Genomic DNA, 14300 nt, shown 5'->3' on the forward strand with positions numbered 1-14300 from the left:
TGCCCATAGAACTATTCAGGCCATACCAAGAACAGAGCATCTCTTGCGCTTGCCTGGCTCAGAGACTTGGGAATCAAACAAGTTCTGCCTTTTTGTCCCTAGGTTAGAGTATATTCTCAGACAGGAATATGCCTTTCCAACCCTAAAGCAGCATAAACAAATTGAATGACAACAGCAAAATCTCCCTGGGATTCAGTGAGGAATGAAGTTTAAAATCCACCTTCACATCCCATGTATTAGCTTGTCCTTAGCAAAGAAGTCTGATTCTAAATGTGTTATGGGGGCACCTGGGTGGCTGTGTCAGATGAGCGACCCACTCTGATTTCGGCTCAGGTCATCAGGGTCATGAAACTGAGCCCTGATCAAGCTCTGTGCTCAGCAGGGAGTCTCCTTGAGATTCTCTCTCTCCATCCCTCTTCCTCTATCTGCTCAATCTCTGTGCTGAGCGCAGAGCCCGACATGGGGCTCAATCCTACGACCCTGAGACCATGATCTGGGCAGAAATCAAGAGTCAGACCTTAACAGACTGAGCCACCCAGGCGCCCCAATAAATAATTTAAAAAAACATAAATGTATTATGGTAAATATTTCAGGAATTAATGGACTCTAAAACTAGTAAATAAAAGTCTGATTTTTTTAAAAAGGATATTTAGGAAATTCTCTGAGCTGGCTCCCCAACCCCTATGGCGCTGCACACACACACACACACACACCCCGCCGCCGCCACTCGCTGAAGGTGTCAGTACACTGAAGAGCCATACCCTAGATGTCATGCTTCCCTGCTTGGCAGGGACTGACTGGGTTCCATCTCCTTCCACCCAGAACCATGAGGAGACTGACCCCCTTTTGGACTGAGTAAGCTGCACCTTTTGTGGTGACAATTTTAGTTTTTTAAATTTTTTTATTTAAAATCAATTAACTTGTGGTATACTCTATGTTTCAGAGGTAGAGGTCAGTGATTTATCAGTTGCATGTAACACCCAGTGCTCATGACATAACTTGCCCTCCTTAATGCCCATCACCCAGTTACCCCATCCCTCCACCCACCACGCCTGCAGCAACCCTAGGTTTGTTTATAGTTAAGTGTCTCTTATGGTTTATATCCCTCTATGATTTCATATTTTCCCCTGTAGTGACAATTTCAGAAATTCCCAAATAGGTGGCTCAGTTGGTTAAGCATCTCCTTTAGCTCAGGTCATGATCTCAGGGTCCTGGGACTGAACCCCACATGCGAGCCCCACATGCAGCTCCCTCCTCAGTGGGGAGTCTGCTTCTCCCTCTCCCTCTGCTCCACCCCCCACCCTGTGCTTTCTCAAATAAATAAATCTTAAAAAAAAAAAAAATTCCCAAGTGGAAGATAATTTCTCCTAAGCCCCATTTCAGGCAGGGCTCTTTAGCATGCTTGAAGGAAAAACCCAATTCAAATTAGCTAATGCAAAACAGGCAATATTAGTTTTATATAACTGGGACAGTTTGAGGTTTAGGCACTACTAGATCCAGGGACACATAACACATACAAAAAAGGATATTTATATAGTCTCAGAGTACTTCCCTCGAAAAGTATTTATTACTTACAAAGTACAGTAACTTCATAGAGGAGAAAACTTGGCAGAAACTACTGTTCTTAAGTAATCAAAACTAAAATCACTAGTAATGGGATAAACTTGTATCGCGTGCCCTCTAATGTGATGCACTGAGATCAGTGATCCTCACTTTGTGATACTCCTCTCAAAAATAAGTAACAGGTTAACTATACTGGCGTTAAAATAAAATTTAAATGCACCAGATAATATCAATCTATTCATGGGGAAGTTTCTCAGGCTAATATTGAAGGACATTCTATAAGGGAGTCCATACGCTTCAAAAGCATTAAAGCCATGAAAGACCAAAATTATTCCAGACTAATGAACTATTTTATTTTAGATTGAAGGACACTAAAGAGACATGAGAGCTAAATACAACGCATGATACTGGATTGGATCCTAGACCAGAATACTTTTTTATAAAGAACATTACAGAATAACAGTAAACTTTTCAATAAGGCCTGTAAATTGCATCAATAGTAATTTCCTGATTTTATCATTGTAAAATACCTCCATAAAAGAATATCTTTTTTCCTCAGGAGATATACACTAAAATACTAAGGGGTAAAATGGCATTATGATGTAATTTATATTCAAAGGTTTCAGAAAAAAAACAACATATACATACATAAAGAATCAATAAAGCAAACAGTAAAATACCAAAACTTAAGAAAACTGAGTAACCATTACCCAAAATTCTGTTCTACTTTATTTCAAGGTAAAATGTTAAAACTGCACCCTGAGCACTTCTGTGTATATTTCATCTTCCAATAAGTTTTTTTTTTTTTAAAGATTCCATTTATTCATTCAACAGAGAGAGAGAAAGCCAGCAAGAGAGGGAACACAAGCAGGGGGAGTGGGAGAGGAAGAAGCAGGCTCCCAGCAGAGGAGCCTGATGTGGGGCTCGATCCCAGAACGCCAGGATCACGCCCTGAGCCGAAGGCAGACGCTCAATGACTGAGCCACCCAGGCGCCCCTCCAATAAGTATTTTTTAATTCTGTAAAAAAAAAAAATCCAAGTTGTTTTCCATGTTTACATTAGTTGCTCCTTCTACACAGAATGTTCCTACCTAGATTTTCACATGGCTTTCTTCCTCCTCAGCAACCTCCTCTGGGCACTCAATCTAAAGATGACCCTACTAGGGCGCCTGGCTGGCTCAGTCAGTGGAGCATAAGATTCTTGATCTAGGAGTTTTGAGTTCAAGCCCCACGTTGGGCAGAGATTTATTACTAAAAAAAAAAAAAAAATTAAAAACGAACAGAAATAATAAAGAAGACCCCATCAACAGTTGATCACCAATCATTTTCTTAAGTCAAATAGTGATTTTACTTGACTGTCTCTTCTCCTTTCCCACCCTGTTTGTGAGGGACCATGTCTTATTCGTACCATTATCTGCAACAGTAAGTATTTAAATATTAGTTGCGTTTAAGACTGATACGTAACACCAATTTCATGAACGTAGAACTTATTCATAAACTAAACTCATATTTAGAGATGTAATAATAATGTCACTATTCAATTACAGGGAATCACCCAGCTGTTCAGTAATACATTTTAGAGCACTGCATTCTGTCAAGTACTTTTTGTACCAGGACCCAAGGAGGCATTACAAAGAATTCAAAACTTTAAACAATATAATGCTGGTATACAGTAGGTACTCAGTAATTACTTTTTCAAGTATACTGCATAGAGCATATTCATCTATTAGTTTGTTTTTAAAAACAGAGGAACTTGAGTTGCTAAATAACAAACCATGAGGTAAGTAAGGCAAAATAAAGGAGAAAGGATAGGGAGTAAACATTGCCTTTTCACGGCATTATTTTTCTTCCATCCAAAAGGAAACAAACCACCCTCCCTGCAATCTCAAGTATTACTCTTTACCTAACCCAACTCAATCTCACCAAAAGACAAGACAAAACAATACACACATGCTGCCAAACCATAAATCAATAAAATAAATTTGTAGGAATAAAATAAAAAATGAGTGACTTAACTGTAATCTTCACTTATTTAGAAGATAAAAATAAACATCAATAACATAATCTAACCTTCAAGATGAGAATGTCATTTCTTTTTTTTTTTTTTTAAGATTTTATTTATTTATTCGACAGAGATAGAGACAGCCAGCGAGAGAGGGAACACAAGCAGGGGGAGTGGGAGAGGAAGAAGCAGGCTCATAGCAGAGGAGCCCGATGCGGGGCTCGATCCCATAACGCCGGGATCACGCCCTGAGCTGAAGGCAGACGCTTAACCGCTGTGCCACCCAGGCGCCCCGAGAATGTCATTTCTAATACATAAATACATTCTGCTATGCCCCAGAAATCAGATGGCACTAACTCACCAAGTCCACTGGAAAATTATTTTAGTATCTTTTACTACATAAAGCACACTGAACACAAAGTGAAATAAAACAGCCAATAAAAATGGGAAGTCATACTAAATTTTATTTTATTTTGAAGCTTTTAAATAAACCATGAAAAAAAATAATGAGATAATTTACTTTAGGAAAAACATACACCCAGCAATACAAATTTAAAAAGATGGAAAAGATTTAATAAGAAAAAAGGCCTATATCATAAAAGTCAGAAAGTCTAAACTACTCGAAGGCATGAAGCCCAAAAATTATTTTTATTTTTATTTTTTTACGATTTTATTTATTTGTCAGAGAGAGAGACAGAGAGAGAGCACAAGCAGAGGGAGCGGCAGACAGAGGGAGAAGCAGGCTCCCCGCCGAGCAAGGAGCTAGATGCGTGACTTCATCCCAGGAGCCCAGGATCATGACCTGAGCTGAAGGCAGACGCTTAACTGACTGAGCCACGCAGGCGTCCCCCGAAAATTATTTTTAAATGCACTGATACAGAGCCACCTGGCTGACTCAGTCAGCAGAGCATGGGACTTTTGATCTCGGGGTCATGAATTCAAGCCCTACATACAGCACAGAGCTTACTTTAAAAATAAATGAGTGGGGGCGCTTGGGTGGCACAGCGGTTAAGCGTCTGCCTTCGGCTCAGGGCGTGATCCCGGCGTTATGGGATCGAGCCCCACATCAGGCTCCTCCACTATGAGCCTGCTTCTTCCTCTCCCACGCCCCCTGCTTGTGTTCCCTCTCTTGCTGGCTATGTCTATCTCTGTCAAATAAATAAATAAATAAAATCTTTTAAAAAAAATAAAATAAAAAATAAAAATAAAAATAAATGAGTGAACAAAATACATAAATACACTAATACAGACTACAAAAAATACTGTCTATATATATTCTCTATGAAACAACAAATTCCTCTCTACTTATCTCTTGCCTGCTTTTCAGAATGGTTGGAAAAATACAATTCTAATTACTCCCTCACCCTGTGAAAATAAGTGGCCAACACCAACAAGGGCCACTCCTTGAAGATTTTTACAGTTCTGGAGCTATTAAAGGGCCTACTGGCAAACATACTTGCCTGACATTCCATTAATTCGGCCTTAACCCAAATCCTTGGCCAAATCCTCGGCCAAATCCTCAATTTCAATTCCAATACCCAAAAATCTTATGAAAAAACATGCTCTATAGGAATAATTTTCTTTTCTTTTTTTTTTTTTTAGATTTTTTTATTCATTTATTCGACAGAGATAGAGACAGCCAGCGAGAGAGGGAACACAAGCAGGCGGAGTGGGAGAGGAAGAAGCAGGCTCATAGTGGAGGAGCCTGATGTGGGGGCTCGATCCCACAACGCCGGGATCACGCCCTGAGCCGAAGGCAGACGCTTAACCGCTGTGCCACCCAGGCGCCCCATATAGGAATAATTTTCTAAGAGATTCAGGTCAAGTCTGGCTCTTCTTCGTTCTTGTATAAACATACTATCTAGTGAGGTGAGCTAACATAGCCAAGAACAAAGGCAAAAAAAACTTTGGTTTCATTAGTTGTTTTTATATCAAGCTATTGTGAAAGATTTTGACTAGGAAAATTAAATTTGAATTTTTCCACACACACAGTTCATTCACATGGACCATATTTTTTATTGTTTGCATTCTGTTTCTATTCACTGTTAAATTTACCAATGGGGAAAATTGTATGAATAATCACCAAACAGTCCAGAAAAGAACATGAGGATGTGACAACTGTGATTAAGTAAAATTTTATGGTGATTTTACTTGGTCTGTAAAGTTTTGTTTATTTCAGTTTCATTTGCCTAAATAAAACCAAAGTAAATGTATCAACTCTACCTCAAGATAATAAAACTAATCAATCTCACTCCCACCTATACTCCGGTTTTCCAACTCACTGGCTGTTCCCTAGCATGTGTTTTTATAACAATAAATCTGTTCAATTTGTAACAGGAGTCAGTTTTTATTAATCAGCCTTTCATTTTTAAATATGTCCCTAAGCAACCAATCCAAGTTCTGGGACTAGATTTTTACTCTCAAAGGACCACACTGAAGGGTTCAAGTGTGCCACAGAGGGAATTCAGTCATGAATATCTCACCATTTCTTTAAGAAGCCCATTTAATTCCAGGAGAAGCATCTCAAAGATCAAATACTCTGGAAAAGAGAAACTTCTCCCAGATAAGACACCCCAGCTCTTCTGTATTCCCTAAACCTTAAAACAAAGGAATTTTCAATGATCTTCTAATTACAATAGGGTAGTAAGGATTAATCAGGCACATAACATCGGTATTACATTGTGAATACCCTGACCCACAAGCACAGTAAAGTTTAGTGGTCAATAACCTCATTATGTTCTTTTTGTGTCCTTCTGTTTTCCTTCTCTCCTGGGATGGGCACTTCAAAGCACTAAAAAAACAGAAGTAGAGAGGCTACTGATCTTCTTCATGTTTCTACCCTTACTGTGACAATGGTAAACTCGATTAACCCTATAAAAACTTATTCCTAAATATATACAATACTAACAAGCAATTCAACTCCTCGAACACAGAATTATAGTTTTTACTAATTATTACATGTCACATGACAAAGAACTTTACCCAAAATACTCCACATCTCACATATATTTAACATGATCTTCAATCTAAATTCAGGATTAAGTCAGTATCATTCAGGAGAACTTTCAGTCACAGTAGATATTTAGTATGTATCAGTTAATTCAACCTTTTGTACACAAAACGCAGTATTATTTGATGGCTAAGTTACCTTTGAATGGTCACCATTTACAGAGTTCCAACATTTTGACACCAAAAAGCAAAGACCACAACACTGAAGACAGTGGCCGGGCACAACTGCTACTTTCCTCCTCTGAAGAGGCTGTTCTTTTCTCACAAAAACACACAACTCACAAGATATTTCTCTACAAACTATTTAAACAACGTACAGAAAAGCTACCTGTTACAAGTATCACACTGACTCTTGTTCCGCTGAATGCAGAGCAAACATTCAGTGAATGGTATGGAAACAATATAAAGAAAATTTAATTTTACTTCATTTGCTATACTCCATACTTTCATGCCATAAAATATACTCCCCACATTATATAATTTTTTATGTCACACAGATATCAAATTCTTAATATAAATTATTCCAAAAATTATAGATCACCATTTTAAATTCATGCTGTTTCATAGTATTTTTTAAGCCAATATTATGCAGATAAGGCAAAAATTAAGGAAGAAATAACTGCAAAGGAACAAAACAGTGAACTGGGTTTTTGGTTTTTTTTTTTTAAGGTTTATTTATCTGAGGGATGCCTGGATGGCTCAGTAGGCTAAGCGTCTACCTTCAGCTCAGGTCATGATCCCAGGGTCCTGGGATCAAGTCCCGCATCAGGCTCCCTGCTCAGCAGAGAGACTGCTGTTCCCCCTGCTTGTGCATAAGCACACACACTCTTGCTCTCTCTCTCTCTGACAAATTAATAAAATCTTAAAAAAAAAAAAAAGATTTATTTATTTGAGGGAGAGTGAGAGAGAGGGAGCATGCACAGAGGGAGAGGGAGAAGTAGATTCCCCGTGGAGCACGGAGTCGGACACAGGGCTCAATCCCAGGACCCCTAACCAACTAAGCCGCCCAGGCACCCCCAATGAACTATTTTAAAAGGCTAATTAAACAGATTACAAGAGAGTAAATTAAGACATTAAATGACTTACAACTAACCCGGAAGGTGACAAGTTACATAAAACAAAAGACATTTATCCCTTAATTATTAAAGTAACAAACTATTTGCTCTGCACCACTATTAACTTACTATTAAACTGTACTAATATTCATAAAGCAAAATAATTGTAGTTTTGAGCATGTAGGATACTGAATGTTTCCCTCCTCTTGCCCTGTGCTGGATGTCAGATTCAAAGTAATTCAAAGAAATCTCCAGACAGACCACAACTCTTTCAAGAACATATTTAAATATAATTAAATATAGGTGTTAAGATGTAAAAAAAATTTTTTTTCAAAAAGTAAAGGTTAAAGTATACTTTTTAAACATTTTCATTTATTATTTTGAGGTGGGGGGAGAAGCAGAGGGAGAGGGAGAGAGAATCTGAAACAGACTCTCACTGAGCACAGAGCCCATCAACGTGGGACTTGATCCCAGCACCGTGAGATCATGACCTGAGCCAAAACCAAGAGTCAGACGTTTAAACAACTGAGCTACCCAGGCACCCCAGAAAATATAAAGTTTAATTAAAATCATACATACTAAGCAATGGCAAAAAATTTTAACTCAGTGTGCCTGGGTCACTCAGTCAGGCAACCGACTCTTGATTTTGGCTCAGGTCATGATCTCAGGGCTATGAGAGCCAGTCCCGTGTCAGGCTCCACACTAACAGTGGCAACTGCTTGGGATTCTCTCTCTATCCGCACCCCACTTGTGCTTTCATATTCTCTCTCTCTCTAAAAAATAAATAAATTATAACTCATTTAAATTTACATGTGGGGTAGCATAGACTGATCTTTCTTTTTTCTTCGGCTCTCATCTCAAAGTTCCATTTTGAGTGTAGAGATTACTTAAAAAATAAAATCTTTTAAAAAAAAGGATTAGGTATTGAATGAGGGATTTTAACGCAAGCCAATATCATCATTCTATCAGATTTTACTTGCTTTGGCTCCTTCAATCCACAGTGTCTCATAACAATAATTCCAAGAAGACATGGTTTCAGGGCAACCCACTAGTTAAGTCCTTCCATCTTTTCATAAAGAAAAGAGATTTACGTGCATCTGATTAAAAAAAAAAAAAAAGTCTGAATCCTCTAAGACGGAAGGAGGCAAGAAGACAGATAACCACCCCACTATCCACTCTCTCTCCCTTCCTCCCTTTATCTCTGTGAAGAACCTGGGTTCCAGAATAGGTAGAAGTAGTTTACACCCTGACCATGAACAAGTAATCTGCCTCTCTTAAGACTCAGTTCTCTCATATGTAAAACGAGAATACCAACAGCCAACAACAATCCTTAGAAATTCTACTGGGGGATTAACGACAAGTAAAAGGCCTGCTACACAATAAAGCAGTCACAGTAAATAAATATTAGCTATTATTAATTATTACAAGTAAATTACATAAATTACAAGTAAATTACAAGTAAAAGGCCTGCTACGCAACAAAGCAGTCACAGTAAATAAATATTAGCTATTATTAATTATTCCATTTTTGTCCAACTCACAGAGAAAAAAATATTCCACAGATAGATAATTCTAAAGACTTAGGTAAGTACACAAAAACAGGCCTAGCTATAGCCCTCAACATTGGAGAGACCAAGCAAGGCCCAACACTTCCCCTGAGCAGACTACTTTTGTCACAAAGAAAATCAAAGATGGAATTACATATACTGCAATCCTCATCTTGAATTCCAAAAGAATTCTTTCAAAAACGAAACCATAGGGGCACCTGGGTGGCTCAGTCAGTTGGGTGGCCAGCTTTTGATTTCAGCTCACGTTGTGATCTTGGGGTTGTGGGATCGAGCCCCATGTTGTGCTCCATACTCAGCGAAGACTCTGCTGGGATTCTCTCCCTCTGCTCCTCCCCCAGCCTGCTAGCATGTGCTATCTCTCTCAAAAAAATAAATAAAATCTTTTTTAAAAATAAAATTAAATTTAAAAAATAAAAACTAAATCGTAAAAACCAAGATAGGGATTATGTTCAGAAATGCAGTTAACCGGGGCACCTGGGTGGCTCAGTCGTTAAGCGTCTGCCTTCAGTTCAGGGCGTGATCCCGGCATTCCGGGATCGAGCCCCGCGCATCAGGCTCCTCCGCTGGGATCCTGCTTCTCCCTCTCCCACTCCCTCTGCTTGTATTCCCTCTCTCGCTGGCTATCTCTCTCTGTCAAATAAATAAATAAAATTAAAAAAAAAAAAAAAAGAAATGCAGGTAACCTAAAACCTACTGATAAACTCACTAACAACGGACAAATCATTCATTAACCTAAACTAAAAAAATTAAAAGGAAAACAAACAGGTCTTCTGATGCAGTGCAATATAGAATACATAAGCTCCTCTCTGCTTACCTAAAAAACTGAGCTTGAATCTAATCTTTAAAGCTAACTTACATTTACAGTAAATACAGGGGCTAAAGAAATAAGCTAGAAACAAAAGACCACAAGAAAAAAAAGACCAGCATAATGTGAAACACTGTATCCTAAAAGACAAATAACATGGTTCTGACAACAAATCAACAGTAAGGAGAAAAAAAGGGAGGTACAAAGAAGTAAGGAAGAATATACTCTAAAGAATATCAAAATATGTGATGTATAAATCTTGTTTCAATCCTGATTCAAAGAAATCAACTATGAAAAGACATTTTTTAACTAATCAGGAAAATTTATACATGGGTTAAATATTAGATGATACCAAAAGTTACTACGACTTTTTGAACTGTTAAAATAGCATTATGGTTATATATGAAAGTGTCTACCTTTTTCAGATGTGCTTAACATAGTAATTAGGGGTAAAGTGACCCAAAAAATCTACTTTAAAATATTTCTGCAGAGAGGAAGGTAGGAAAGAGATCTGTAAGACCAATAGGGCTAAAATCTTTAAGTGTTGTTGACTAAGGAGAAGGGGACATATGGTTCATCTACTTTCTCCACTTTCTCTAAATTTGAGATTGATTGTAATTTTAAAAGGCTAGAAAAAGGAATAATTATTAAAATTGGTTAGATGGGGATGCCTGGGTGGCTCAGTCAGTTAGGCATCTGCCTTTGGCTCAGGTCATGATCCCAGGGTCCTGGTATCCAACCCACATCGGGCTCTGCTCAGCAGGGAGCCTGCTTCTCACCCTCTCCCTCTGCCTGCTGCTCCACCCTTGCTTGTGTGCTCACATGCTCTCTCCCTCTCTCCGTCAAATAAATAATTCTAATCTTATTTTGACTCTGCCTGGCAAATCAGTACATAGTTTTGCCTTCTCCAATCTCTGGATATCATTTACCTTTGGCATATATAGTATTTTAATAACTGATAGTTGAACAAATGAACAGCCAAGGGAGTTGGTAGTATACATACTGCCTACATTCTTTTTTTAATTGAAATTTTAGGTAATTAACATACAGTGCCTACATTATTTCTATGCTTAATAATATTGCTGATCAAAAATTCTGCCACTATGAACTGCTCAAGCAGAGAATAGTCACAACTGCATTTAATAATATATCAAACAGAGGCTCCTGGCTGGCCTGGTCTGTAGAGCATGAGACTCCTGATCTCTGGGGTTGTGAGGTTGTGAGTTCAAGTTCCACGTTCGATGCAGAGATTACTTAAAAATAAAATCTTTTTTTTTTTTTTTTAAGATTTTATTTATTTACTCAACAGAGATAGAGACAGCCAGCGAGAGAGGGAACACAAGCAGGGGGAGTGGGAGAGGAAGAAGCAGGCTCCCAGCAGAAGAGCCTGATGTGGGGCTCAATCCCATAACGCTGGGATCACGCCCTGAGCCGAAGGCAGACGCTTAACCGCTGTGCCACCCAGGCGCCCCTTAAAAATAAAATCTTAAAAGGAAAAATGAAATAAAATGGATCAAACAAAACGTCAGTTCAGGTAGCTCATCCACTGAACCAAAGCAGTATCTGCGTATTACATTATGTATCTTGATTTTCTGACCCTGAGAAAATTCAGCCACAACTCTAAAGTATATGAAATTACATCATTAAAGTGGCATAATGACATCCCAAGTCAATAAATGTTAAGAAATGATCACTAACATAAAATATTGGGGGATGGGAAGGAGCTAATAAATGGGCAAATACTTCTAATTTTAAAACCGGTATCATAAGGGTAAAACACATCTATTAAAGTCCAACAAAGGAGAATTTAATGACTGTTTGATCAGAGCTTCAAGTTTTAAATTATTCATTTAAAGGACTTTCTCAGCTCAGGTGAAACCAACCAGTAAGTTTTCTCAAAATTATGTAAATCCAACCACTTCACTCATAGCCATTGGTAAACAAATCCAAAGATTGCAGAAGATCAACCCTTCTCTCAGAGTACATTGCCATGCCTTAGTGAAGTAAGTAAACCAATAGCCTGCCTCCTCCTTCCAATCACAAGCATCTCCATCTCCCTTATTCTGTCTTACCTCTGCCACGGGCTCTCTTGCCACGGTCTGAAGGCTTGTCCCCTTGATTGCAATCAATTCCATTCTCTTCACCTCTAACTACGGAAGAAAAGAGCACCTCTTGTACATAATTGTATATAAAAGCTATCAAAGGCAAGGACAAAAAGACTTTTTTTAAAAAGGCCAAAATTTAACAAAAGGGATCAGAAAACAGTAAAAACAAAACCAAATAAAAGCGGCTCAAAAACTGGTGACAGCACATCTAGCTTAATTTGTAGGGGAAAATTCTGTAAGGAAATTAAAACGATGTATCACTTTTTCTTTCTTCTAGTTGGACTTGCCCTCCCGTAAAGCAAGTTTGCTTCAAAAAATCACATTTGTTATACAGCTATATGTAATACACAGTGAAACAGGCTCACTGGTTAGGTTCAAAGCCTGGAAAGGCCTAGACTACCAAAACAGCGATACCAAGGAAATAATGAGTTGATGAAAAAACTAGTGTTACAGACAGGTTTTCCCAAGATGCTATCCAGAATATGCCAGGGGAGTCTTGTCTTCTCCTCATCCCTATATTGGCATTTATGACTCTATATAATACAGAAATTTTGAGCACAGTTTGCTCTTATCTCTTTCAGGGCCTAACTCCCATAAGTTGTCAATATTATCCCATGAGTGCCTTCCTTGGCCACTCCACACAAATTTCCCAAACCTCTCCCTAAAATCACCATCTTGCTGCCTCTATTTTTCCCCACAGCATAATTTCCACATATAACATCACTAAAATATCATATTATTGCAAAACATGTTACTTCTTTTTCTTTTTGTTACATCTCATTCTACCTCCATTAAAGTTTTAGGAGGGCAAAGATTTGTTTTATTCATTGCTCTATGCCTATTAGAGTACCTGCCACATAGGAGGTACTCAGTTAACATCTGTGGAATAAATAAACTAGCACAAGTCTCTAAGATGGTATGTCTACACAGAAGGTAGTGTTATGGTTAATGATGCCAAAATATGGATCAAATGAAAGGACTGAGAAAAATCTTCCCTATTCGACAACCTCCCTCTTAATCTAACCCTTGCCTATACAATGAGTACCCATTAAGTGGGAAGAATAAACAGCATTATCTATCAGTGAATGAAAACCCTCCTTTAAAATTAAGAGGGTGCACTTGATACATAACAGAAGGCAGTCTTAAGACACACAACACACCTACCTACAGCCCAAGTAAGTGCTAATGTGAAACTGCATCAGTTACGGTTCTAATGAACTATTTGGTGTAGTTCATTATTAAGTGTTACCTATAATAACAAACACTGCATTGGGGAACTAGATTTATGGACATTCATTGGACCACTCTTTCAGCTTTTCAGTGTGCATAAAAATTTTCGTAAGAGGGGCGCCTGGGTGGCTCAGTCGTTAAGTGTCTGCCTTCGGCTCAGGGCGTGATCCTGGCGTTATGGGATCGAGCCCCACATCGGGTTCCTCCTCTGGGAGCCTGCTTCTTCCTCTCCCACTCCCCCTGCTTGTGTTCCCTCTCTCACTGGCTGTCTCTCTCTCTCTCTCTGTCAAATAAATAAATAAATAAAATCTTTAAAAAAATATTTTTTTTTCATAACGAAAAATTGAGGAGAAATGTACTTACACTCTCTCCCACGATTGCCACCTCTTCCTTTCCGGTTGTTGTTTCCACGTCCACGATTTATTTCTCTCTCGCTTCTCTTCTCTCTATTCTCTTTGTTTTCTGAACTTTCTTTTCCAAAATTCTTCTTCTTCCCCCCTACAGTCTCCCATGAAGTCTACCGAAGACAAGAGTGGTCATTCAGAGTTGTCATTCAAAGTGTACACAATTATCAATGATATATGCATATATATTTCAGACCTAATAACCCACACCTTGCAGCTCACTTGCCTACCATTTTAATTCTTATCCATATAGTTCTACTTTCTGATGATAAAGACAGCAAACCTCTTGCTAAGCTCCTGTTGCCATATACAGCACAAAAGAATACAGCAACTAGCTGAATTAACAACATACTATATGTTATTCCACCACAGAGCTTTTTCCTATGCTGATTTAAAAATAAAGGTCATTTCCCCCAAGCTCCCACACTATGCCACTTCCACCTACCTAATAAGCAGATTAGCTCAAAGAATACAAAATTACCCTAAAATGCTGCTCTAAAACCTCAGGAATAACTTGCTCTATTCAGTTAACCAAAGTAACCAACTAAAAAAATTTAATGG

The 14300-nt window shown here is 38.4% G+C and overlaps 1 protein-coding gene across 9 annotated transcripts in view; it reads right to left on the bottom strand.

The window, feature by feature from the left end:
* Positions 1-14300, bottom strand: part of UBAP2 (ubiquitin associated protein 2) — a 126963-nt gene that overhangs the window by 47336 nt on the left and 65327 nt on the right. For all 9 annotated transcript variants that reach the window (XM_019809925.2, XM_011237252.3, XM_034664029.1 and 6 more), the window contains 2 exons: positions 13699-13852; positions 12073-12150 (listed from right to left, as the gene is read on the bottom strand). In XM_019809925.2, coding sequence (XP_019665484.1) covers positions 12073-12150; positions 13699-13852 — 232 coding nt within the window. The remainder of the gene's footprint in view (positions 1-12072; positions 12151-13698; positions 13853-14300) is intronic.

The sequence above is a fragment of the Ailuropoda melanoleuca genome, chromosome 7, assembly GCF_002007445.2.
Source record: "Ailuropoda melanoleuca isolate Jingjing chromosome 7, ASM200744v2, whole genome shotgun sequence".
Classification (NCBI taxonomy): Eukaryota; Metazoa; Chordata; class Mammalia; order Carnivora; family Ursidae; genus Ailuropoda; species Ailuropoda melanoleuca.